The sequence below is a fragment of the Osmerus mordax genome, chromosome 3 (assembly GCF_038355195.1).
Source record: "Osmerus mordax isolate fOsmMor3 chromosome 3, fOsmMor3.pri, whole genome shotgun sequence".
Taxonomy (NCBI): domain Eukaryota; kingdom Metazoa; phylum Chordata; class Actinopteri; order Osmeriformes; family Osmeridae; genus Osmerus; species Osmerus mordax.
In genome coordinates, this window is record NC_090052.1 from 4,008,721 (window position 1) to 4,036,660 (window position 27,940).

Genomic DNA, 27,940 nt, shown 5'->3' on the forward strand with positions numbered 1-27,940 from the left:
ATTCATTCATTAATAAAGAACCCCCTTTGAAGATTATTCTACAACGTTACCCGGCAGTAGAAGATGGAATCGCGATTCAAACAGTACCATCTGCTAACTGAAAATATGCCCCCCAAAACGTAAATAAGCTTGACATTTATTTAGTGGAAAATCGCTCATTCATAAAAAGCTCACTGGTAGCGATCATTGTCAGTAACAACGCAAAATGCGATATAGCCCCGTGTGGAGAAGCTGCCCCGGTAAATTGTACTACTACGGTACAGTACTAGACTACTGCTGTGTTCGTCTTGGTAGCGATTGCGTTGGTTGAATTGGATTTAACGTTCCGTTGTATGGTTTAGGCTGAAATTAATTATTTTCATAAACAGATTGACAACGTTTAGGCTGTGGCAATGAAGTTCAGGTTAGTAGTTAGATAGACTTTTGATTTAAGTAAGGAGAGTGCCGAACATGTTCTGTCGCTGTTTGACTTCCTAAACAGCTGTGTAGTGTAGATGTTTTTGTAGTGTGTCTCGCGTAAGCTACAGCGTTGCAGTGAGCTACACTGGTTTGAAACGACAGGTAATGGTAATTTCACCAACAAATCGTTTACTAATGTCAGAATAAATCCTACAACGAAAATGTATATGTGAGGAATGTTTATTTTAACGATTGAAAACAGATAACGCTACATCATAGACCACTGTAGTATGTGTTGCCCGGGCAACACAGGCTAATGTCATGATGCTAATACTTGAAATAGTAGACTACTGTTTCCGAAAGTAGATGTAGTTCCTTAATAATATCAGCTTATATTGTACATTACACATCACAATTGTGTGTCATATCACAAAGTAAAATGAGTAAATAGTTATCACCCTGGCCTCTTTTCTTGTGGCGTTTCTGCAGCTGCCTTGCAGTAAAGCTATAGTTAGCCTAGCTATCCCCCAAGTTAACAGATGCGAAACGAATGTTCTGCCAAAGGTAGTCACGCGTGTTTTCGTGACGTTAGTGACGTAGTGACGTTAGTAACGTCAGTGACTGTGGCTAGCAAATTAGCCACCGTTAGCTTCACTTTTCGCCACAAAAACTTAACTTCAGCCTAAACCATGCAACGGAACGTAAATTCCAATAGAAGCAACTCAATCGCTACCAAGACGAAACTTTTGACACCTACTTTGTCTATGTAGGCCAAATATTGACTGAGTTTTAGGGGGGCAAAAAGAATAATAATAATAATAATATATATGTGAGAGAACAAAGGTTGTGCCCTTGCCGAAGGCAAAGCACACCCAACTAGAGAGGGTACAATTTCTGGGGAAATTGTAGGGTGTGCTTGCTTGCGTCGGTTGCACAGGGGTCTGTATATTTTATATAAAAATGCATCGGGCCTACTTATTATTTATAAAGATTACATAGATTTAAAAGCATCTTTTTTTTGCTGCTCATTTACAACTCAAAATACGAGTGAAGTGTAGAATGAAATATGATGTCTTCTCATTTCCCCTGCAAGAGGCAGCTGACAGGCTGAATCAAAACGAATACATTTGGCAGACCGGTGTACAAATGGACCTAATCTCTATGACTTAAACGTCCTTTTAAGTTGTCCCTTCTCGTGATATTTTCAGGCATTTAGCCTACTCATATTGCATTCATTCATTAATAAAGAACCCCCTTTGAAGATTATTCTACGACTTTACCGGCTGAAGATAGAATCGCGATTCAAACAGTACCATCTGCTAACTGAAAATATGCCCCCAAAAACGTAAATAAGCTTGACATTTATTTAGTGGAAAATAGCTCATTCATAAAAAGCTCACTGGTAGCGATCATTGTCAGTAACAACTCAAAATGCGATATAGCCCTGTGTGGAGAAGCTGCCCCGGTAAATTCTACTACTACAGTACAGTACTAGACTACTGCTGTGTTCGTCTTGATAGCGATTGCGTTGGTTGAATTCGATTAAACGTTCCGTTGTACGGTTTAGGCTGAAATTAATTATTTTAATGAACAGATTGACAAAGTTTAGGCTGTGGCAATGAAGTTCAGGTTAGTAGTCAGATAGTTTCCCTACTGAAAGACTTTTGAGTAAGGGGAGTGCCGAACATGTTCTGTTGCCGTTTGACTTAAACAGCTGAGGAGTTGTTGTTAGCTACTCACACTAGTGTCTCGGGTACAGTAGGCTACAGCGTTGCAGTGAGCTACACTGGTTTGAAACCACAGGTAATGGTAATTTCACCAACAAATCGTTTACTAATGTCAGAATAAATCCTACAACGAAAATGTATATGTGAGGAATGTTTATTTTAACGATTGAAAACAGATACATCATAGACCACTGTAGTATGTGTTGCCCGGGCAACACAGGCTAATGTCATGATGCTAATATGTCAGTGAAATAGTAGACTACTGTTTCCGAAAGTAGATGTACTTCCTTAATAATATCAGCTTATATTGTACATTACACATCACAATTGTGTGTCATATCACAAAGTAAAATGAGTAAATATTTATCACCCTGGCCTCTTTGTTTGTGGCGTTTCTGCAGCTGCCTTGCAGTAAAGCTATAGTTAGCCTAGCTATCCCCCAAGTTAACAGATGCCAAACGAATGTTCTGCCAAAGGTAGTCACGCGTGTTTTCGTGACATTATTGCAGACCGGTGTAAAAATTGACCTAATCTCTATGATTTAAACGTCATTTTAAGTTTTTCTCTTCTCATGATATTTTCAGGCATTTAGCCTACTCATATTGCATTCATTCATGAATAAACAACCCCTTTGAAGATTATTCTACGACGTTACCCGGCAGTAGAAGATGGAATCGCAATTCAAACGGTACCATCTGCTAACTGAAAATATGCCCCCCAAAACGTAAATAAGCTTGACATTTATTTAGTGGAAAATAGCTCATTCATAAAAAGCTCACTGGTAGCGATCATTGTCAGTAACAACTCAAAATGCGATATAGCCCTGTGTGGAGAAGCTGCCCCGGTAAATTCTACTACTACAGTACAGTACTAGACTACTGCTGTGTTCGTCTTGATAGCGATTGCATTGGTTGAATTCGATTAAACGTTCCGTTGTACGGTTTAGGCTGAAATTAATTATTTTCATGAACAGATTGACAACGTTTAGGCTGTGGCAATGAAGTTCAGGTTAGTAGTTAGATAGACTTTTGATTTAAGTAAGGGGAGTGCCGAACATTTTCTGTCGCCGTTTGACTTCCTAAACAGCTGTGTACTGTAGCTAGATGTTTTTGTAGTGTGTCTCGCGTAAGCTACAGCGTTGCAGTGAGCTACACTGGTTTGAAACCACAGGTAATGGTAATTTCACCAACAAATTGTTTTCTAATGTCAGAATAAATCCTACAACGAAAATGTATATGTGAGGAATGTTTATTTTAACGATTGAAAACAGATAACGCTACATCATAGACCACTGTAGTATGTGTTGCCCGGGAAACACAGGCTAATGTCATGATGCTAATACTTCAGTGAAATAGTAGACTACTGTTTCCGAAAGTAGATGTACTTCCTTAATAATATCAGCTTATATTGTACATTACACATCACAATTGTGTGTCATATCACAAAGTAAAATGAGTAAATAGTTATCACCCTGGCCTCTTTTCTTGTGGCGTTTCTGCAGCTGCCTTGCAGTAAAGCTATAGTTAGCCTAGCTATCCCCCAAGTTAACAGATGCTAAACGAATGTTCTGGCAAAGGTAGTCACGCGTGTTTTCGTGACGTTAGTGACGCAGTGACGTTAGTAACGTCAGTGACTGTGGCTAGCAAATTAGCCACCGTTAGCTTCACTTTTCGCCACAAAAACTTAATTTAAGCTTAAACCATGCAACGGAACGTAAATTCCAATAGAAGCAACTCAATCGCTACCAAGACGAAACTTTTGACACCTACGTTGTCTATGTAGGCCAAGTATTTACTGAGTTTTAGGGGGGCAAAAAAAAAAAAAAACAATAATAATAATAATATATATGTGAGAGAACAAAGGTTGTGCTCTCGCCGAAGGCTTGAGCACACCCAATTAACAAAACTTGACCACTGAACCCCTGAGAAGTCTAAAACTTCTTCCCATCCAACAACCATCAACAATCATTAAAACAGTATCACTTCTCCAAAAATTGAACTCTACAAAATCCATCTATCAATACTCAAATGGTTTCTCTAACCTTAACTGTGAAGCTTATCGTGTTTAAACTCCTTTTCGCATATTACTTGTCCCACATATGAAGAACTAACAAAATGACTATGCATCCATTACAAATCCTCTTGTATGCTAAAATAATGAATTCTTGATATCACACAAACTGTAGAGGCATTCTTTCCATGTGTTAACTGAGCAAAATCTCAAGATAAATGTTTTATGCAGACCATACAACCTCCATTTTTATTCTCATATCCTTCCTTTTTCCAAAATGCATTTTCTTGTGGATTAGTCCAAGTTCGAATCTCCATTCCACCATTCCTTTCTCCATCTGTCCGCTGTATTCTGTAATTCTTATCAAATACACTCAAACAAAATTCTCACTCTGGGTTAAATACAGTCCAATACTTTCAACTCAGCAATATCATATCAAACCCTCACAGTCCTATCACAAATCCAAACTACTGAAGCTAAAGACATAAAACCATAAAACCCCCATAGTCACTCTGTTTGGATCAGTCAGTCATCAGTCAGTCATAAATTCCTAAACGTCACCTCTTCCTCTCTAAGAAGTCTGCGCTTCCCTTAAAGAATCTGTAACAAATGTTGTATCAAGGTCACACAACAATTTTCCTCAAAAGACTCCTGTAAGCCCAAATTTGTCAAGTTAGGCTCATCCGGACATAGCAACATCATCTCATCACTTCCTGTAAACATATCAACATCAAAAACATATTCTAGTTAGTTTATCAATGCATGCAGGCAATCTAGAAACTGCTCCAGCTAGTATCAGCACTAGCATTTTCCCTGTGGAATAATTGTTAGAGTGAATTCCACATTTGCACACAGCAAGTTGTTCTATAAGTGAAAATAAGAAACTTCCTGTTTCCATACCTTTCCCAAAATCATATGTAACACCAATGATGTATTTTACTATCAGTAAATATTTTAACTCTTTTCCCTTTTATGAATTAACAAGCTTACACTGAAGCAACCAACTTTTGAACCAATTTGTATAAAAAAAACTATTTTAGAAAACAACCAAATTACGAATAACCTCAACTTTTAGTCTCTTATTATCTTTTCTTCAAAAAAACCTTTAGGAACAGTTCAAATGAATACCTTTATATTTCAGATTCCCTTTTAATTTTTTATTCTGTATTTAAATTCACCAAATCAAATCTCTCTTTTTCCAAGACATGTAGAAAACTAGCATCACTACCCTAAACCAGAATTTAGTCTGTATGATTCCAAAATGAAACATAGACCATAAAATGTTCTTAATGTAACCATTAGCCAAACTTATACCCCATCTATATTTCTATATAGGTTAGATAGGTAGAACTTCATAACTTGCTTTGGCTGCAGTCCAGAACAAGCTACTTAGCACAAACCATCATAACCACAATTTATCAGACTTAATGAGTCTTCCCAAATTATTTCAAAACCAAGTTATAATAACCCTCTTTATGAACCAAGAGCAAATAAAACAACCTCATCACAGCCTAACCGTTTATCCCAAAACATTGTACCATGCCCTGATAAAACTCTCAAAGAAAACTTAAAATCAAATTACAGTCAAACTCCAAACAAAAGTATATTGCAATTATTTTCTCCTTCTCATTTCATAACCACATTGCATCTAATACCTTTATCAAAACTCTTAAAAACCTCTAGATTTTACTATTTTGATTTAAAACGTTTGCCCATATACCTCTTCAAAGCATATGCATAGTTCCCTTTTCAGAAAATCAAAGTGTTTAAACCAATCATCTCTTCACATCCACAAAACGTTCTCTTGTTTCATTAAATCCATGTTCGCACACTTAAAACTGCTCTTAAGTAATTCATGCTAGAATTACGCTACGACTCGCAATCACATCAATCAAACAATGCCCTTAAGACAAAAGAAAATATAAACTCTCCCTTTTTCTTTTTAAACCTTTAAATTCACAATTTAACATAAACCCGTAAAACAAAACCTTATTCTTTAACTTCTCAAAAGTTTTATCAAAGCATGTCATGTATACACCTTTGAATATAACTATATTTACCAGCCATCTCAATTACTCTTTGTTAGTACTCAATGAATCAACTCAAATAAACCATGTCTATCAGCGCGCTCTGGAACAAAGCGAAAACTCTCAACTTTTTTTTTTCTCTCTCTCTTTTAAACAACACAGATGGTTGGCGTTTACCGTCTATTCACTTAATTTTGCTAAAATATAACTTTTCCAATCCAATTAGAACTAATTTAGGAACCAGGGGTCTAATTTGTGCATTTTTATGGATACCATCACACACCACAGATTTTCCACTCGTAAATACAAGTTCTGGTCTGAAAGGCTTCTACCTCCCTGTTTGGCTAGGAATTAGAACAAATGTTAATCATACATTCGTAAACCACCAAACTTCGAATTCATCTAAACGGACACATCTTTCACCATTAATACTCACATAATTATGCAGAATTACACCCTCTGGGATCAGCTTTGTAAAACTCAACGTAACGGGACTCTTTTTTTTAGCCCCCACCTTTCCTCGGAATTTCTGAAACTCATTTAAAATGTCCTCAAACAAACAAAAACCTTGTTAGCAAATGTCTCAAAATACCCATCACCCAACATATTTCAAAAATAACCAAATTAATATGTAAAATTAGCTCCAAATTTATCTATTTCTCTAAATTTGCGTCTTAGTCAATTTCTCAATTTCCATCTGCGCATGCGTCATGCGGTTACTCATCCTGGATCTCAAATATCAAGCTGCAATTCCTTTACTAGCCTGTTACCCGCCTGTCGGTCTGTTAGTTTGTTAGCTAATGTCGTTGCCATAGTTGCAAATTCAACTTCCTGGACTCTCCTTTGTCTCAGGACAGAGCAAAATGCACTTCCTCCACGTTTTCACCATTAGCCATTAGCCAACAAAGTCACAGCCTGGATTTTCTTTACAATTACAACCTTTACAATTCTATCAACCATTAGTACTATTTTAATTTCAACATAAAAATTAGGCTCCGAAATCTACATATTTACCTAATATCACTCGCCAGAGAATGACAGTTTACCCATGTATTAGCATTCTGGTTGGACAAAGCTTCAACTTCAAGTCCATTTAAATAGGTAAATATGAATACCACCAAACCCAACACATTTCAACAAATCATCTCAGCAGCAATAAACACACATATGTAGCACCTTTGCCCATAACAACAATCGCAATTGAGTCTCTCGAACTAGTTCCCCTTGTATACACTTCAATCCCTCGGACTGGCTCAATCTTTCTAATCACTTCTTCATAACCCTTTACATATTTCTTTAAACAACAGTAACATCTGTGAACTCCCACAAAATACAAAATAAAAACCATAGAACATTTCCAGATAAATTCAATACATAAACAAAAATATTCCTTAAACAACATAACATTTCCGTTTGAACACATAACTTTCTATAAAAGTTTCAATAACCCCGGGATTGTAATTCTTAAAATGAATACCGCTTTTGTTACCAAAACTGGCCTTCTACCAATTATCCTACCCAAAAAACTAAATTTCCGGCACATTATTCACTATCGAATCAAGCTCATAATATAGAAAATCAGTCTGTACATAATTTCCAAATCAAGAGTATGGCAACTCACAATATTTTCTTACTATTAGTTTGACAAAGAAACAGAAACACACATCTTTTTTCCAACCAATATATTTCTCAATTCAACGTCAAATTCTCTCTAAAATTAGTGTTTTTTTTTTGTTTCGCACTCATGACGGGTGTGGGCCACTGCACGCAGAATGAGCTTCACTGAAAGAATCAACTTCCGCTAGGCTCAAGCGCATGCGCCTCTTTTCAAGTGGAGAATTCAGTCAAAGAATTAACATTAGCATTTTCAAAACAGAATGTCTCCGTCTTCAAAAACAAATGCCTTCTGGCGGTAATCAGACCGATGTAAAGTCTAACATCAAATATATAACGGTTAATACAAAGTTGTAAAACAATATAACAAGTCAATCGTCTCTCCTCTACCAACAGTGTCATAACCGATAAACATTGTACGTCACCAGTTCGGAACTCAGCTTCCGGTCACGAACCCCTCTGATTTGCGAGAGTTCGTCCCCCATTTCCAGAAAACTTTCAACAGTGATATCACATCTCCGGACATTCACGTACATTTTGCTCAAATTCCCACAATTAAAGCACGCATTTTGGATTGACCATACCTAGCAATTCGCGTTGGCCTACATGTTTTTCAACAGCATGTCAACACGCTCTGCATTAGCTTTGACCAACATAGCCCACAACATATGGGCCACCTCCAGCTGAACCTCGCCAAAACAGAACTTCTCATCATCCCGGCTAAACCCTCCATCTCCCACGATCTCTCAATCACCCTGGGATCTGCGACGGTGACCCCTTCATCCTCTGCCAGGAACCTTGGGGTTACCATGGACGACGAGCTCTCCCTCACGGCCCACATTGCTGCGGTCTCCCGGTCGTGTAGATTCACCCTCTACAACATCCGGAAGATCAGGAGATACCTGTCTGAGCACTCCACCCAGCTGCTAGTCCAAGCACTCGTCCTCTCCAAGTTGGACTATTGCAACTCTCTGCTCGCTGGTCTCCCAGCATGTGCAACCCGCCCTCTTCAGAGGATTCAGAACGCGGCGGCCCGCCTGGTCTACAATCTACCCAGACGCTCCCATGTTACCCCGCTCCTCATCTCTCTCCACTGGCTACCTATCATGGCCCGTATCAGATTCAAGACCCTGGTATTGACCTTCCGAGCAGTGAACGGGACTGCACCCGTCTACATCAAGTCTCTCCTGCAGCCTTACACCCCCACCCGCCACCTACGGTCTTCTTCAGACAACCGCCTGGTGGTCCCACCGCTCAAGACCGCCCGGTCCCAACACAAGCTCTTCTCCTGTCTGGCCCCCCAGTGGTGGAATCAACTCCCCACCTCCATCAGAGACACTGACTGTCTCTCCACCTTCAAGAAAAGGCTCAAGACGCACTTGTTCCGGGAGTACAACGGTACTTAGGAACGGTTCGCTTGACCCGATGTTAGTTTCCTCAAGGATCACAATGACTCTTGCTTAGAGACTTGTTGCTCTTGTGGTTAGTGGTAACTGATTTAAATTTTTGGTTCTCGCTGTGATATATTGTTTTATTACTGTTGCTTGCTTTTTCCCACAGGTACACTTGCACTTATAGCTGTTCATGTTGTTTGGTTGTGACTTGTTTAACTACATGCTCTTATGGTTCTTCCCTTTGGCACTTACTTTGGTTGTTCACAATGTGTGCTTCATGTTTTGGCTACTCGCGATGTTTTTTGGCTATCTTGTTGTTATGATCAGTGACCTATGCACTTTGTAAAGCTCTCTCTTGGAAGTCGCTTTGGATAAAAGCGTCTGCTAAATGAATAAATGTAAATGTAAATGTAAACATATAGGCAATTGCAAGTCAAAGCACAAGCCGCAATCTTTGCGGGAATCCAAAGCAAATCTATAAACAGATTCCAGGATCCTACTTTCTTGACTTTTCCTAGATATAGGAAAGATGGCAGATGTCAGAAGACATCTGACCTATCTCCGTCCAATCAGAAAAAGCTCTCCAATCAGGCTAAAATCTATTCTTTTCTCCACTTAAAAAAATTGTGTATCTATTTCTCTCCACAAACCTATTTCGCAATTCAATAAGGTCCTTAAAACAAAACGACCCCACACTCGAAAATCCACATTTATCAATCCATATTTGCATTTGCAAAAAACTATTGTTACCATACTTTTGTTTCATGTAATCGATGTTTGGACAGGTCAATTCTGCCTCCAGACCATTCATTTTTAGAATTACAATCCAACCAACAATAACCAACTACGGAAAATAAAGACACAATTACTACCCCTTTTCTTTTCTAAAAACAATTAAATTCCGACTTCACAACTTTCAATGAAAATATACCCCAACTGCACACAAATTACAAATATTCAAACCGAAAAATAATTAAAATTTTGATTTCTGTAATTTGTATATAGCTTGAATAGTAGACATTTACATTTAGCAGACACTCTTATCCAGAGCGACTTACAGTAAGTACAGGGACATTCCCCCCCGAGGCAAGTAGGGTGAAGTGCCTTGCCCAAGGACACAACGTCAGTTGGCATGACCAGGAATCGAACTGGCAACCTTCGGAATACTAGCCCGACTCCCTCACCGCTCAGCCATCTGACTCCATAACTTGCAATTAAAACAAAAAATGAACATGCGCGTTGCAAACTTAAAACCTCTACTTTGAAATTTCACAGGCCTATACTTCCTAACCTTTATTTATTTATTGAAACCGCCATCTCTTGGCTATTCAAATCTACACAGTGCCACTAGAATTTTTCCACAGCAGCTTCTCTCCAGCGTGGATCCTCATGTGCTTCTTGAGGTTACTGGATAAGGAAAGGCTCTTCCCACATGTGTCACAGTGATGTGTGTCCATAACTCGGCTCTCTCTTGTTTCTCTGTCTGGTCTTTCTGGATCCTGTACCTGGTCTCTGGAAGCTTGTTTCTCGCTCGTTACTGCTGTTTCTGGTTGAGTCTCTCTATGGTTGAGTCTCTCTCTGTAGTCTCTCTGGTTGAGTCTCTCTCTGTAGTCTCTCTGGTTGAGTCTCTGTAGTCTCTCTGGAGCCTTAAGTTGTTTCCTCTGTCTAGACTCCGCCCATATTCAAGTGTGATTGGCCAGTAGGAGATCTGCAGCTTTCACATATGAATTACATCTTTTGTCTGTCATAATGGGGCCTTTGCATACGTAATGTTGATCTTTTGGTGAGAGGTGTATGTTTCTCAGGTTTATTTTTACTGGAGAAACACAAAACACTGTGACAAAACTTCTTTGGCAAACAACTCTTCTTTATAGTAATTTGGTTTTCTTCAAAATTATAGGCTATATGATTAGCCTACACAATACGTACTATAATGTAATATGTTGTTCAGATAACTTTCCAATCAGATGCACTGACTAATTCTTTAATTCAGTTCAATAAAACGGAGAGTGCTTGAAAACCACAGTGTAAATGTCATGTATTCATGTAAGATACTGTATTTTGTTGTGGGCTTTTCATAGATGGCAAAGTCTCCAACCCCTGTGCTGCTCGTGAGTGGGAACCCCTTAAGTGCTGAAAGTGAAATTTGTCTACACAGGGGTGGAAAGGACATTGCAAAGGTAGAGGACATCTCAATGGGAGTTGGTGCCCTACTGGGGATCTTTTTCATCTTTGGAGTTAAATACGCAGAGAATGTAAAGAACACTCTAATTTGTATGTAGTGCATGGTTGGTATCAAGTGAAATGATAAAGTACCAATAGGGGTAATTAAAATGGCAAATGTCTGGCTCTAAATGTATAATGTAATATTCTGTATTCATTTAGATTTCTATTTATTTATTTTTGCTAATTAGAAATGATCAACCCGGAATCATTATTGTTGTGTACTTTTCAAAAGTCTGATATGTAAATAAAAAAGTTAAACTTTATATTAAATGATATTAAAACATTGTATCCTTCAAGAAAAGGCTCAAGACGCACTTGTTCCGGGAGTACAACGACACTTAGGAATGCTTGGCTGGACCTGATGTTAGTTTCTCTTTTGTTGGTTAGTTGTTACGGTTTCACATTATTGTACTCGCTGTGAAATATTTTACTGTTGATTGTTTTGTTTTTGTTTTTCTACAGGTACACTCTTGCACTCTTGTGGGGAGTTTCATGTTGTTCAATTGTAACTTGTTTGTCTTTTGTAAAGCTCTCTCTTGGAAGTCGCTTTGGACAAAAGTGTCTGCTACATTTACATTTACATTTACATTTATTCATTTAGCAGACGCTTTTATCCAAAGCGACTTCCAAGAGAGAGCTTTACAAAGTGCATAGGTCACTGATCATAACAACAAGATAGCCAAAAAACATCGCGAGTAGCCAAAACATGAAGCACACATTGTGAACAACCAAAGTAACTGCTAAATGCATAAATGTAAATGTATCCATAGAGGAACTTGACTCTGAAATATGGTGTCAAAATGAAGACTTTAATTAGATAATCAAAAAAAAACATGATCATGAAACTATGAACACTAATAAAGTAAAAAAAAAAGTGTAATTCTTGTCTGTCTTGCTTGTTCTAGTTCTTGATCTTCTGCTGTACTTTCTATGCGCACAATATGGTGTATTTAGCATGACGTACAGTGAATGAAATATGTTGTAATGTCCTCAGACAGGTCTTTCCGAAGCATAGGGGTGCTAATGCTAAAATCCTTAACAATCCTTCAGTATTGACACAATTATTGGTGTTCATCAGAACTACAAAGTATTGTTTTCCTTAAAGTACAGAGACAGTTTTAAAAACAACCTGCATGACCCTCAACAGGTCTTGTAAATAAAACAATAACAAACCAACCAATCTTACTCAACAAATGGGTGAAACACACAGACACTCTAAAGGGCTGCAGAGATAAACAGAGGTCAACCAGAAATTAATATTGAGCACCTTGATGGGTTTCTTAAGAAATTACAAATATGTGCTTCAAAAAGGTCTCAGCCAGTGTTTACCAAGATTCTACCCAGTCTGACACAGCTTCCCCTCCATTGTTACAGGGGTAGAGTATCTTCCCTGTGTCCTGTCATGTTGGACTGTAGATCTGGTGTTGCTGCATGTGCTGTCCCAGTAGGTGCAGACCAGTAGTTCTTCCAGCTGTGGGTCATTCCCTCAGGTGGTGACTGCTGGGACAACTTCATCCCCTTGTTTTTTTTAAATCATAGATGTGCTAGAAACTCTTCAATAGGTCATTTGTTTGACATAAATAGTCAGTGTGGGCTGCTTAAATCTTCTCTCCTATGTGGGTCCTGCGGTGAACTCTTAAGTTACAAGTCCGTCTAAAGGTTTTACCACAGAGGTCACAGCTGTAGGGCTTCTCTCCAGTGTGGATTATGCGGTGAGATGTTAATTCTCGAGTCTGTCTAAAGGTTTTATCACAGAGGTCACAGCTGTAGGGCTTCCCTCCAGTGTGGATCCTGCTATGAACTCTGAAATGGTCAGCCCGTCGAAAGGTTTTACCACAGAGGTCACAGCTGTAGGGCTTCTCTCCAGTGTGGGTCCTGCGGTGAACTGTTAATTCCCCCGTCTGTCTAAATGTTTTACCACAGAGGTCACAGCTGTAGGGCTTCTCTCCTTTTTGGAATCTGCGGTGAACTGTTAATTCCCCCGTCTGGCTAAAGGTTTTACCACAGAGGTCACAGCTGTAGGGCTTCTCTCCAGTGTGGATCCTGCTATGAGTTCTGAAATTGCAAACCTGGCTAAAGGTTTTACCACAGAGGTCACAGCTGTAGGGCTTCTCTCCAGTGTGGATCCTGCAGTGAGATGTCAAACCACTAGCCTGCCTAAAGGTTTTACCACAGAGGTCACAGCTGTAGGGCTTCTCTCCAGTGTGGATCCTGCAGTGAGATGTCAAACCACTAGCCTGCCTAAAGGTTTTATCACAGAGGTCACAGCTGTAAGGCTTCTCTCCAGTGTGGATTCTTTGGTGAACTGTCAACTCCCCAGTTAAACTGTTAAAAAAGGTTTTACCACAGAGGTCACAGCTGTAGGGCTTCTCTCTAGTGTGGATCCTCATGTGCTTCTTGAGGCTACTGGATGAGGAAAGGTCCTTCATTAAACTGTGAATCCAGGGGTCTCCCTTTTATTTATTTAAATTGTGTAGGCTACACTCACAAATACATGACATAAACAGAATATAGAAACGAAAAATGTCTCTGATCCACTGTTTATTGAGGCTGCAAGATTCTAACTTAAGGTAGACTGATTAACATTCACTGACTTTGTAACGTAGCATTCTATCATGATAGCGCAAATTCTATGCGACTATCCGTGCTGCACACCCCTAATCACTCCTGTCCTAACCTTGGTTAAAAGATTACAGAAGCTAAGTTTAGCTGTAACAATATCCTGGGTAACATACAGGGGCGTCGTTAGACCCTTTTTTACTGAATCTGCTGTGCCTCAGCTAGCAAACAAACCGATAGAGAAAACATTAGCTAGCACTATTCCATTTGGCGTCGTCAAAAGATGGAAACTTTGCTATCGTCAATTTAATCCAAGATCAACACGGATATTGTAGTTCTTCTAAATCCATTTGCCATGCTTAGCGATACTGAACAGAACTATACTATATTCTACCATTGTCATAATTATCTTAAATGGTCTTGTTGCAAAAGCTAAATCGTCTCTAGGGACTTTGAAGCATCTGTGTGCCAATCTGGAGTAAACTGGCTATAACAAAGATGATGGAAAATACCACACAAACGGAATTGGGGCTCGCTAGCTGCATATTCAGCTATTCTGGGAAGCCAGCCAAATATAAAACCAAAACATGAATTATATTAAAATGACAAAAGGTTGCAGTTTGCGTTGTGTAAAGGGTGAACTCATACAGCTGTCAATCCAGCTGTCAATGCAATCCGTTTCACCTTTCCTAACTGACTGTCTAGCTACCTGGTAGATCGAAGCCTATTCTAGAAGAATGGTAATAAATGATAAAAGCCCATCTCCTACTGTAAATAACCTGTACATTGTGTGTGCGGCCAGCATGGTAGAAAAATTGCAGAAAAAAGAAAGACGGACATCAGAGCATTTCAGGACACCAAAACTCAAAGAAAGAACCCTAGTGGCCTAATTTCAAAGACTAGTTGATAAAATGCTAAAATAAGTTTGTTGAGTCTCTTGTTTGGCATCATGACGGGTTCTCTTCTTTAGACTTGTAAAATAGGGACATAATTGGACAATGCCATGGATACCCCCACTCTCTACTTAAACTGGTAACTGAACCAAGGCAATGGTATTGTTGTTGTGATTAATTGTGTAGTATTGGGTACTGGTAGTTAGGAGGATGGCAAACATCTTATTTCTTTTCTAGGAGACAGACTGTGAGTCAGTGAGGGTGGTGAAAGGGAAAGAGCCAGGGAGAGACTTCAGATGATAGTGTCATAGCCATGGCAGGACCGGGGGTCAACCTTTTTGCCAGCAGCACCAGTATAGGAGACAGTGGCACAGCACTGTCTAGTCACCTCAGTGGTGGCACAGAACCATATCAGCCACACCCACAATTTATAGAACCGCAGACTCTTGCCAACAAAGTGTTGACATTTCAAGAGAAATGGTTTTGCGATTTCCCCCGACTTTATGATGGTTCAATTGAGATTATTTTAGATGAGACTGCACCATGCCCATTGTAATTACATAAACTGCACCCATACAGTGTACAGTACATACTGGCCTTTCTTGGTATTGCTGGTTGTAAATACTGCACACCTGCATTCATACTTGACTGATAAGAAACACTACTACACTACTAACACTACTACTACTACAGTATCCCAATCGACGCTTGTAAAATCCAAGCTGAATCAGTCAAAGTTTAACCGAAAACACAAACCGATGCCCACAGAATTCCATGTCAGTGCGCTCTTCTGAGCTTGCCAAATAGCCACTGCAGCAAGCACACAGAAGTCCAGGTGTCGAACAAGTCAGAATTGAGGTAAGCTAAGAAAACATTACAAAACTAAAGAAAGTTTCTAAATGATAGTCCTACCGATCATCTTATTTTGACTAAAACATAAAAACAATATAACATGAAGCTCAAAAAACAGTATTTGCGCTCAAATGAATGTGAAGAAAATGTGCACACTCGCATTAACTATTGATGTCCCTGCCAAAGCTGTTATCAAAATTGCGTTATTGAACTGTTGTATGGGTTAAGCAAGGCGAGTTTATATAGCCAAGTAGTGCATTGTGCTCAGCAAGCTTGGAAGAAAAAAAAGGGATATGAATTAGGGCCTGTGCCCCAGTAGGGCTTTATGTCTAACAACACCCCTGGTAACATATACTATCACCAGTTAATACTAGGGGTGGAACGGTACACTGAAGTCACGGTTCGGTTCATACCGCGGTTCAGACATCACGGTTCGGTACGAGTTTGGTACAACGGAGGGAAAAGCAAAACAAACCAGGTTCCTCTACGAGTGAATACGGCGCATTGAAGATGACATGTAAATTCCGATTGCGTCAGTAATTTATTTGGCCCTATTTGTATGTGTATCTAATGGCTGGTTAAGCACTGTAGGGAGTGGAAAATGTTTTGTCTCGTTCCAGTGATTGGCACACCTGGGTGATGGCGTTGGATATTTTTAGTCATTTAGCACACGCCAGATGCGTTATATGCGTTAGCATGTTAGATGTATTTCCAGTCACATACCCCACAACCAGTGACATGCGTGATGAGTAAGAGGCTAGGCACTTAAATGGGAAAATGTGTCCAAACTTTTGACCAGTAGCCTACTGTAGGCTACATGTTGAAGAATACAGGATCAAAGTGCGCAAGTGAGTTTTTCGCTTGTCGTCCGCAGTGAACGGACAGTAAAAGCACTGCTTATAAAAAAAAATTGTATTTGATTATGCGTAACTGCTACATTCACCATCGTAACGTCTAAACAACTGCAATAACACACATATTGTATATATAAATCACAAGAATAAACAGTAAAAATACAAGTTTATTAAATAAAATGATTTAATAAAAATGTTTACGTTTGAATTTTGGCAGGGTAGGCAGTACCTACCTTGCCTACCCAGACTACACGTCATTGCCAACAACTGCTGAACCACGCAGACACACAGTGCTCGTCTTATCCACCACTCTCTCGCCTCTACTACTGTAACTGAATGGGAAACCAAAGTTTTCCCAAACTTGCAATCTTAAAACGGCCGGCGGGTCCTCTATCTCTCGTGGGTCGCCACCATTCGCCATACTCATCCTTAGTGCTGCTAGCTAGCCTATCTCTGACTCATTGGCGGCGCCAATCAGAGCTTCAGAGCTACAGATTAGATGTCCCGAAAGAACACAAGTATCTAACAGTAGTTCCGCATTATATTAATTAATTTGCACGCAAGTTTTATTTATTTTTATACCGTGTATTCTCCGTGTAATTTCATGCACCGAACCGTGACGCCCGTACCGTACGGTACGAATACAGTGTACCGTTCCACCCCTAGTTAATACTATTTTCCACAGTAGAATCTGCATTTGGAAGCCTGATCCACTGCTAGTTTGTTACTTTTGCCTGACTTACACTCTGCTTTATGGAAAAGTCCCCTTTCTTCTACTTGGGTGGCATAGCTACAAAGCACAAAAAGGGGCAAACATGTACATGCTGAAGGGCAAAGGGAATATTTAAAGGTTTTACTTTGGCCTGTTATGGGGTAGGCTATGTATTGGCAGACAGCCCTGGTAAGTTACCGTTGTATTCGACACACCTGCTCACTTGTCTGCCAGTGCAAGCAAGCAAAGAAGCCTGTGCTTGCTTTAACACTCTCCCGTGCGTGTAGCGTGTCAGATAACCCTCCCCGCTTCGGGTTTTCAGCCAATGAAATGACAGCGTTTCTTGTCCTGGCTGTCGGAATCGCAAAGGAGTTCGCTAAAATATTGGTGGGGACAATTTTGTCACCTTAAAATATTGGTGGGTACTACCGAGCGTCCCCCCCTAAACCAACGCCCATGCGTGAGTGGGAACCCCTTCTGTGCTGAATGTGAAATTTGACTACATATGGATGGAAAGGACATTGCAAAGGTAGAGGACATCTCAGTGGGAGTTGGTGCCCAACTGGGGATCTATTTCATCTGTAGCATAGAGTCAAACCTTCAACACGGCCGTTTCTGATCAAGAACCTCTGATTGCATTATATGATGCCTCTTACAACTCCACTATCTTTCTGGATAAGCCTCAAAGGGCTGATACCAGACCTGGCGTCTCCTCTCCCCGGGGGAGGGAGAAGGACCAGCCAAATGGCCCACCTTTCTCAACCTCTCCCTACTCTTACATTTATCCTCCAGTAAGAGAGGGCCTCTCTCCAAAACCAGACGCCCAACACACACAGGCTGGGCTCTTTTTCCATTTACCAACTATTACAAACATCGACTCACAAAAATACTGCCCATCCTCAGATTTGTACTCAATAAAAATAAAAAAAACCATGTCACTGGGTTCTCTCTATGAAGCTGGATGAACGAAGGTAAAGTCATAGCTTTCAGAAGGTGAGTCAGGCTTCTCTGTGTGAGTGTAAAGTCAACATGAAGAATGATAACATGTCTCGCGGTCATGTTCTGGTATACATGCCTCTGAGGCCAACACAAAACCCCTCTTCTATAACATTTTAAATTGCTGTGACGGGACGTGTATCACTGCACTTTGTGAAAACGATTTATTCCACTGGTTATATGGGAGTAGTGTGGTTGGGTGCATTACCACAGTCTACCACTAGATGACAGCAGTAGCCTGTGCTGCACCACTCGGTAGTAAATCAAGACAGCCACAGGCTATTTTGTTTTTGGTGTTATACATTTACATTTAGTCATTTATCAGACGCTCTTATCCAGAGCGACTTACAGTAAGTACAGGGACATACCCCCCGAGGCAAGTAGGGTGAAGTGCCTTGCCCAAGGACACAACATCATTTGACACGGCCTGGAATCGAACCAGCGACCTTCTGATTACTAGCCCAATTCTCTAACCGCTCAGCCACCTGACTCCCTGATGCTCCACTCATCAGTCCTATCGTGATGGGTCCGCGACTTAATGTGTGATTATGCACCAGATGCCCATGTAGGCCTACTCACTGACAACTCATTGAGAATCTATTCTGTGCTGTGAATTATATTCATAGGCAACACTCACACACCAATTTACATTGTAAGTCTACATTGTGATCCTCGCAGGTGTGCGCCAGCCACCAGACCGTTATGTAAATCTGACTTTTGAGGTAAAGGGTCAACAACAATATGGCTCATCAATAGCTAATTTTCCTGGCAGGACTACGCTGTCTCACGAAATGTAACTATAATGATTTTAACAAAAATATTGCAGTCATTCAAGGCATTCTGTGTGAAAGCAATCAAAAAAGTATCCAGTTTAATTCACAGACTTGTGTTAAGTGTGTGCTAAGAGTTTTGTGATTTGAGTACTAACAAATGTGCTAAACCAATTGTAATTCTTTGTTGTTGCTTGCCAGTTTTCCTAATCTGTTTTCGATAGGTCACCGATTTCGTTACAACACCTGTATTGTTTGCAGTCTCAGGCAAGGGCAAAAAAGACAGAATTCAAACGACAAACAACTGCCACAGATGATTTTACTTAATTTTCAATTTGACCAAAGACCATAATGTTTTATTCTCCATCATTCGATATAGGGCTGAAGGGGTGCATTGTCACTGAACGAACTTCATGGGTAGGTTTGTTGGAGGCAAGTCTTGCCTCATAAAATCATTCACAGCTGGGACACTCAATGGTTCTCTCTAAAAGAGAAAATCATTAATGAGTTGTGTATCTCAACACTTCAGTTGCCAAACTTAACAAAAAATGATATTACATTGTACAACATTGTATCTATAGAGGGACTTGACTCTGAAAGTATGGTGTCAAAATGACTCTAAATAAGACTTTATTTAGATAATCAAAAAAACATGATCATGAAACTATAATAAAGTAAACAAAAATAAAAAATGTGTGTGCTGGTTACATATTCTCTTCTGTGTGGTTCCTGCAGTGAGCTCTGAAATGGCCAGCCTGTCTAAAAGTTTTATCACAGAAGTCACAGCTGTAGGGCTTCTCTCCTCTGTGGATCCTGCTATGAACTCTGAAATGGCCAGCCCGGCTAAAGGTTTTACCACAGAGGTCACAGCTGTAGGGCTTCTCTCCAGTGTGGATTCTGCGGTGAACTGTTAAATCCCCAGACTGAATAAAGGTTTTACCACAGAAGTCACAGCTGTAGGGCTTCTCTCCTGTGTGGATCCTGCTATGAACTCTGAAATGGTCAGCCCGGCTAAAGGTTTTACCACAGAGGTCACAGCTGTAGGGCTTCTCTCCAGTGTGGATTCTGCGGTGAACTGTTAAATCCCCAGTCTGACTAAAGGTTTTACCACAGAAGTCACAGCTGTAGGGCTTCTCTCCTGTGTGGATCCTGCTATGAACTCTGAAATGGTGAGCCCGGCTAAAGGTTTTACCACAGAGGTCACAGCTGTATGGCTTCTCTCCAGTGTGGGTTCTGCGGTGAGATGTTAAATCCCCAGCCTGTAAAAAGGTTTTACCACAGAAGTCACAGCTGTAGGGCTTCTCTCCAGTGTGGATCCTGCGGTGAACTGCATAACTGCTAGCACGGCTAAAGGTTTTAACACAGAGGTCACAGCTGTAGGGCTTCTCTCCAGTGTGGATCCTGCTATGATCTCTGAAAGTGTCAGTCCGGCTAAAGGTTTTATCACAGAAGTCACAGCTGTAGGGCTTCTCTCCAGTGTGGATCCTGCGGTGAACTGCATAACTGCTAGCACGGCTAAAGGTTTTAACACAGAGGTCACAGCTGTAGGGCTTCTCTCCAGTGTGGATCCTGCTATGATCTCTGAAAGTGTCAGTCCGGCTAAAGGTTTTATCACAGAAGTCACAGCTGTAGGGCTTCTCTCCAGTGTGGATCCTCATGTGCTGCTTGAGGCTACTGGATGAGGAAAGGCTCTTCCCACAAGTATCACAGTGATGTGTCTCCATAACTCAGCTCTCTCTTTGTTCTCTGTTTGGTTTCTCTGGATCCTATCTAGTCTCTGGAAGCTTGTTTCTCTTTTGTTGATTCTCTGTCTGGTTACTGCTGTTTCTAGTTGAGTCTCTCTCTGTAGTCTCTCTGGTTGAGTCTCTGTAGTCTCTCTGGAGCCTTAAGGAGTTTTCTCTGTCTAGTCTCCGCCCACGATCGAGTATGATTGGCCAGTAGGAGATCTGCAACTTTCACATATAAATGACATATTTTGTCTGTCATAATGGGCCACTTTGCATATGTAATGTTGATCATTCGGTGAGAGGTGTATGTTTCTCAGGTTTATTTTTTACTGGAGAAACACAAAACACTGTGACAAAACTTCTTTGGCATACAACTCCTTTTTATAGTAATTTGTTTTTCTTAAAATTATAGGCTATATGATTAGACACGTGTTCATTTTACAGGGCAAATAAAACCACAGAGACATATCTGTCTGTGTTTGTATTCTATTTATTCCATTATCTTCATTTATCTTTTTAATCCTGCATATTTAATTCAATTCAATTCAACTTTATTTTGCCATGTATACAGATACTAGGATTTGATTTGGTATTCTCCATGCACTCCTGCACGAGATCTCCATGGCCGCTACACAAGCGCCGCTACCGTTTACAAGTAACAAAGGGGTATAAATTTCAGCATAACATGCGGAGAGGGGAGGAGAGAAAAAAAGGCAACCCCTAGACTATGCTCCTAGAGGAGTACAGTGTGGGAACAGGAAAAAAAAAACTCAGCACATAAGCACATACATTTTACAACATTACAGAAACTCATGACTTGCAACGGGTAGGGGGGGTTGGGGGATGGAGGTAAGCCAGCGCAACAAGCAGCCATCTGGTCCTGCAGCCATGATAGGCGCTGGTCACAGACCCGCCTGTCACACTGGGGGAACGAAGCAGCCGAAGGCGTTGGATGGGGGTCGGTGGGCGTGATGGCATATCTGTAGTAGTTGAAAGTAGGCCTGGGTTGTCGCCTTCGCCTCGGCCACAATCAGTCAGATTCTCAGTTCGCAGATTGTATTGCCATGGAGACAGCCTTGCTCATGCCCCAGACAGAGACAACAATCCAAAGGTGTCTGTTTGAAGGGGGGAGGAGGAAGGACTGCAAGAGAGTCTCGCAGCAGCACTCTCCAGGGGAGTTGTTGTCCCAGCAACGGCCTTGGCCAAGGCCTGTGCAGGGTATCGGGCCGAAAGCAGATAAGATTGGGGTTGTTTGGGCGAGTAGCCGCATTACATTTTCACGTCTACTCATTTTCTTTGTCCAACAGGTCTCCGAGTCGGTCCAACTTCCTTTGCAGAGCCGCGAGCTTCTCCGTGTTGTTATCCAAAGTGCGGTTAAAAGCCACAGTCTGAGCTGCAACAGCTCTGGGCAGCGCATCAATCATGTCGGGCAGCCTTAGGGGGCTTTTGACAGCTGTTTACCGTTTCATAAGTTTTCCGTTAAGCAAGGGCAGCGCCCAATCCAATCAGCAGAAAGCCTGTAATCACGGTTCCGAATAGGAAATCATTGATCTGTTGGTCTAAGATGATTCATATGAAATGTTCCAATAAAGGAAAACATTTTTTTGTGAACACAAAGTCCAGGTTTGCGAAATAATATTTATATAAGGAACCATAAGCTTCTTACATTTATCCTCCAGTAAGAGAGGGCCTCTCTCCAAAACCAGACGCCCAACACACACAGGCTGGGCTCTTTTTGCATTTACCAACTATTACGAACATTGACTCACAAAAATACTGCCCATCCTCAGATTTGTACTCAATAAAAAATTAATAAACCATGTCATTGGGTTCTGTCTATGGATACCCTTCAGAAGGTGAGTCAGGCTTCTCTGTGTGAATGTAAATTCAACATGAAGAATGATAACATATTATGAGGCTCTGTGGAAGCTTGATAACGACCCATTCATTAGAATCAGGTGTGCCGGAGCAGGGAAACATCTAGAACATGCAGGACAGCGGACCCTGAGGACCAGGGTCCTGCAGCCCTGAAGGCCTGGGGAAGGGAGGGGAGGAGTGGGGAAAGAGGAGAGAGGGGAGGGGGAGAGAAGGGAAGGGATGGAGGAGAGAGGGGAGGGGGAGAGAAGGGAAGGGGAGAGAAGGGAAGGGATGGAGGAGGGAGGGGAGGGGGAGAGAAGGGAAGGGATGGAGGAGAGAGGGGAGGGGGAGAGAAGGGAAGGGGAGAGAAGGGAAGGGATGGAGGAGGGAGGGGAGGGGGAGAGAAGGGAAGGGATGGAGGAGAGAGGGGAGGGGGAGAGAAGGGAAGGGATGGAGGAGAGAGGGGAGGGGGAGAGAAGGGAAGGGATGGAGGAGAGAGGGGAGGGGGAGAGAAGGGAAGGGAAAGAGGAGAGAGGGGAGGGGGAGAGAAGGGAAGGGATGGAGGAGAGAGGGGAGGGGGAGAGAAGGGAAGGGATGGAGGAGGGAGGGGAGGAGTGGGGAAAGAGGAGAGAGGGGAGGGGGAGAGAAGGGAAGGGATGGAGGAGAGAGGGGAGGGGGAGAGAAGGGAAGGGATGGAGGAGGGAGGGGAGGGGGAGAGAAGGGAAGGGATGGAGGAGAGAGGGGAGGGGGAGAGAAGGGAAGGGATGGAGGAGAGAGGGGAGGGGGAGAGAAGGGAAGGGAAAGAGGAGAGAGGGGAGGGGGAGAGAAGGGAAGGGATGGAGGAGAGAGGGGAGGGGGAGAGAAGGGAAGGGATGGAGGAGAGAGGGGAGGGGGAGAGAAGGGAAGGGATGGAGGAGAGAGGGGAGGGGGAGAGAAGGGAAGGGATGGAGGAGAGAGGGGAGGGGGAGAGAAGGGAAGGGAAAGAGGAGAGAGGGGAGGGGGAGAGAAGGGAAGGGATGGAGGAGAGAGGGGAGGGGGAGAGAAGGGAAGGGATGGAGGAGGGAGGGGAGGAGTGGGGAAAGAGGAGAGAGGGGAGGGGGAGAGAAGGGAAGGGATGGAGGAGAGAGGGGAGGGGGGAGAGAAGGGAAGGGATGGAGGAGGGAGGGGAGGAGTGGGGAAAGAGGAGAGAGGGGAGGGGGAGAGAAGGGAAGGGATGGAGGAGAGAGGGGAGGGGGAGAGAAGGGAAGGGGAGAGAAGGGAAGGGATGGAGGAGGGAGGGGAGGGGGAGAGAAGGGAAGGGATGGAGGAGAGAGGGGAGGGGGAGAGAAGGGAAGGGGAGAGAAGGGAAGGGATGGAGGAGGGAGGGGAGGGGGAGAGAAGGGAAGGGATGGAGGAGAGAGGGGAGGGGGAGAGAAGGGAAGGGATGGAGGAGAGAGGGGAGGGGGAGAGAAGGGAAGGGATGGAGGAGAGAGGGGAGGGGGAGAGAAGGGAAGGGAAAGAGGAGAGAGGGGAGGGGGAGAGAAGGGAAGGGATGGAGGAGAGAGGGGAGGGGGAGAGAAGGGAAGGGATGGAGGAGGGAGGGGAGGAGTGGGGAAAGAGGAGAGAGGGGAGGGGGAGAGAAGGGAAGGGATGGAGGAGAGAGGGGAGGGGGAGAGAAGGGAAGGGATGGAGGAGGGAGGGGAGGGGGAGAGAAGGGAAGGGATGGAGGAGAGAGGGGAGGGGGAGAGAAGGGAAGGGATGGAGGAGAGAGGGGAGGGGGAGAGAAGGGAAGGGAAAGAGGAGAGAGGGGAGGGGGAGAGAAGGGAAGGGATGGAGGAGAGAGGGGAGGGGGAGAGAAGGGAAGGGATGGAGGAGAGAGGGGAGGGGGAGAGAAGGGAAGGGATGGAGGAGAGAGGGGAGGGGGAGAGAAGGGAAGGGATGGAGGAGAGAGGGGAGGGGGAGAGAAGGGAAGGGAAAGAGGAGAGAGGGGAGGGGGAGAGAAGGGAAGGGATGGAGGAGAGAGGGGAGGGGGAGAGAAGGGAAGGGATGGAGGAGGGAGGGGAGGAGTGGGGAAAGAGGAGAGAGGGGAGGGGGGAGTGAAGGGAAGGGATGGAGGAGAGAGGGGAGGGGGAGAGAAGGGAAGGGATGGAGGAGGGAGGGGAGGGGGAGAGAAGGGAAGGGATGGTGGAGAGAGGGGTGGGGGGAGTGAGGGGTGGGTGGGAGGAGGGTGGGGAGGGGGTGAGTGGGAAGGGTGGTGGAGGGAGGGAGGAGTGGGGGAAGAGGAGAGAGGGGTGGGGGGAGAGAAGGGAAGGGATGGAGGTGAGAGGGGTGGGGGAGAGAAGGGAGGGATGGAGGAGGGAGGGGTGGGGGGAGAGAAGGGAAGGGTGGAGGAGGGAGGGGAGGTGTGGGGAAGAGGAGAGAGGGGAGGGGGAGAGAGGGAAGGGATGGAGGAGTGAGGGGAGGGGGAGAGAAGGGAAGGGATGGAGGGAGGAGGGGGAGGGGGGGGGGAGAGAGGGAAGGGATGGAGGGGGGAGGGGAGGAGTGGGGAAAGAGGAGAGAGGGGAGGGGGAGAGAAGGGAAGGGATGGAGGAGAGAGGGGAGGGGGAGAGAAGGGAAGGGATGGAGGAGAGAGGGGAGGGGGAGAGAAGGGAAGGGATGGAGGAGGGAGGGGAGGAGTGGGGAAAGAGGAGAGAGGGGAGGGGGAGAGAAGGGAAGGGATGGAGGAGAGAGGGGAGGGGGAGAGAAGGGAAGGGATGGAGGAGGGAGGGGAGGGGGAGAGAAGGGAAGGGATGGAGGAGGGAGGGGAGGAGTGGGGAAAGAGGAGAGAGGGGAGGGGGAGAGAAGGGAAGGGATGGAGGAGGGAGGGGAGGGGGAGAGAAGGGAAGGGATGGAGGAGAGAGGGGAGGGGGAGAGAAGGGAAGGGATGGGGAGAGAGGGGAGGGGGAGAGAAGGGAAGGGATGGAGGAGGGAGGGGAGGGGGAGAGAAGGGAAGGGATGGAGGAGAGAGGGGAGGGGGAGAGAAGGGAAGGGATGGAGGAGGGAGGGGAGGAGTGGGGAAGAGGAGAGAGGGGAGGGGGAGAGAAGGGAAGGGATGGAGGAGAGAGGGGAGGGGGAGAGAAGGGAAGGGATGGAGGAGAGAGGGGAGGGGGAGAGAAGGGAAGGGATGGAGGAGGGAGGGGAGGAGTGGGGAAAGAGGAGAGAGGGGAGGGGGAGAGAAGGGAAGGGATGGAGGAGAGAGGGGAGGGGGAGAGAAGGGAAGGGATGGAGGAGAGAGGGGAGGGGGAGAGAAGGGAAGGGATGGAGGAGGAGGGAGGGAGGAGTGGGGAAAGAGGAGAGAGGGGAGGGGGAGAGAAGGGAAGGGATGGAGGAGAGAGGGGAGGGGGAGAGAAGGGAAGGGATGGAGGAGAGAGGGGAGGGGGAGAGAAGGGAAGGGATGGAGGAGGGAGGGGAGGAGTGGGGAAAGAGGAGAGAGGGGAGGGGGAGAGAAGGGAAGGGATGGAGGAGAGAGGGGAGGGGGAGAGAAGGGAAGGGATGGAGGAGGGAGGGGAGGGGGAGAGAAGGGAAGGGATGGAGGAGGGAGGGGAGGAGTGGGGAAGAGGAGAGAGGGGAGGGGGAGAGAAGGGAAGGGATGGAGGAGGGAGGGGAGGAGTGGGGAAAGAGGAGAGAGGGGAGGGGGAGAGAAGGGAAGGGATGGAGGAGGGAGGGGGGTACTTATCAATGATGGAAACTTCTTTTGTGAAACTTTTTTTCAAACCGTTTTTTTTTTTAACATTACATTGCATTTGAAATTACATTTCAAAATGTAATTGTTTTACACACGACACAAAACAGTTACAGGTTTTTTCAAAAGTTTTTTCACACAGTGAAAGGAGAGAGGAGAGAGAGGGTAAAGAGAGAGAGAGAGAGAGAGAGAGAGAGAGAGAGAGAGAGAGAGAGAGAGAGAGAGAGAGAGGAGAGAGAGAGAGAGAGAGAGAGGAGGAACAGAGAGGCCTAAAACTGATTTAGGCAGAGCACAATACAGTACAGTAGAGTCCTCATAAAAAAATGTATGTACGAAAAATCTTTTCAAACTTTCGAGAACAAAAAAATCTAAACTTTATTGTATTCTTTTTAAGTAAAAATACTCTAGAGTACAGTATAGTATGGCAGAGTCCTCATCAAGTACTCATTAATGATGCAAACCTTTTTAGTTCCTTTTTTTCTAAAATATTTTTTCAATCTGTAGAACCTTTTTTTTCACCTGTAGAAATGTTTGGGGAAACTTTCTTTTCCAACCTATAGAAATGTTTTGTTCACACACATTGAAAGGAGAGAAGAGGAGAGGGAAGAGGAGAACAGAGAATCCTAAAACAGTAGATTACAGCAGAGTACAAGAGTACAGCTCCATGGTAGCTTCATAGACTAGCTTACGTTTGTTGTGCGTGAAATGAAACAGACGTGTAACACCTGCTGTTGCTGTGCGACAGCGAGCGCAGGCTGCGCCGTGCCACGGCGGCAAACGGACGCACCGATACGTTCCCGGCAATCTGGAGGTCGCACAGGGTCAGCGGCGTCTCTGGGTACGACACGTCGTCCAGGACAGCCTCCGCCAGCGTCTGGTTGGTCAGGAAGGGCTCCCGCAGGCTGAGGGTGGCCGCGCCCAGGGGCCAGGGCCGGGACAGGGAACCCGGGTCGTAGTGGCGGAGGTGGTTGGCGTGCAGCTCCAGGAGGTCCAGCCGGCCCACCCCTGCCAGGTCGTGGCTCCGGAGCTCCTCCAGGGAGGGGCCCCCCAGGCGGAGGGTCCGTAGGGACAGCAGGCCCTGGAACAGGGGGCGGGGGGCCCAGGGACCTGGGCGGGGCAGGGGTGAGATCAATATAGGGCACACTCCCTCCTTCAAACTCTCTCTCTCACACACACACTCCTTCTCTCACACACACACTCCTTCCTCACATACACACTCCTTCCCTCACACACACACTCCTTACCTCACACACTCCTTCCCTCACATACACACTCCTTCCCTCACACACACACACACCTACCTGTAGGGGTTGTCCAGAAGATTGAGGTGAGTGAGAGACAGCAGCCCTGTGAACCAATCAGCGTTCAGGCTGGCCAGCTGATTGGCCGACAGGTCCAGACGCTCCAGTCTCCCTTGCGACCGGGAACGCCCTCCCCGCCACGCTCCAAAGGCGGTTGCCATGGAGACGCAGGGTGGTGAGGCGAGCGTAGGCGGCGAGGTCGGCGTTGGTCACCGCGGCGGTTGAGGGAGAGGTCGAGGGCGACGACGTGGAGAGGGACCTTGGGGATAAGGGTCAGGTTCCTGGAGGAGCAGTCACACACCTGACGCGCGTCACAGCCGCA

The 27,940-nt window shown here is 44.3% G+C and overlaps 3 protein-coding genes across 3 annotated transcripts in view; 1 reads left to right on the top strand and 2 right to left on the bottom strand.

The window, feature by feature from the left end:
* The window catches only part of LOC136938472 (zinc finger protein 208-like), a 129,760-nt gene that overhangs the window by 18,283 nt on the left and 83,537 nt on the right, over positions 1-27,940 (top strand). The gene's annotated exons all lie outside the window — the stretch shown is intronic.
* Positions 1-27,940, bottom strand: part of LOC136937775 (zinc finger protein 271-like) — a 36,627-nt gene that overhangs the window by 763 nt on the left and 7,924 nt on the right. Inside the window, exon 2 of the mRNA XM_067230897.1 lies at positions 19,742-20,713. Within this exon, the coding sequence (XP_067086998.1) occupies positions 19,742-20,713 (972 nt within the window). The remainder of the gene's footprint in view (positions 1-19,741; positions 20,714-27,940) is intronic.
* Positions 22,044-27,779, bottom strand: LOC136937785 (toll-like receptor 2). Its single transcript, XM_067230908.1, has 4 exons — positions 27,619-27,779; positions 27,514-27,536; positions 27,034-27,424; positions 22,044-22,194 (listed from the first exon to the last, which is right to left on the bottom strand). Exons 1-4 carry the CDS (start codon positions 27,777-27,779, stop codon positions 22,044-22,046), a joined length of 726 nt encoding a protein of 241 aa, XP_067087009.1.

Excerpts from the sequence above, each read along its gene's own strand:
- LOC136937785 (XM_067230908.1), bottom strand. The coding sequence starts at position 27,779 with ATGGCAACCGCCTTTGGAGCGTGGCGGGGAGGGCGTTCCCGGTCGCAA. Across the intron at positions 27,537-27,618 it reads CTTCTGGACAACCCCTACAG|GAGTGTGTATGTGAGGAAGG; the intron begins GTAGGTGTGTGT and ends GTGTGAGGGAAG. Across the intron at positions 27,425-27,513 it reads TGTGTATGTGAGGAAGGAGT|GTCCCTGGGCCCCCCGCCCC; the intron begins GTGTGTGTGAGA and ends TGCCCCGCCCAG.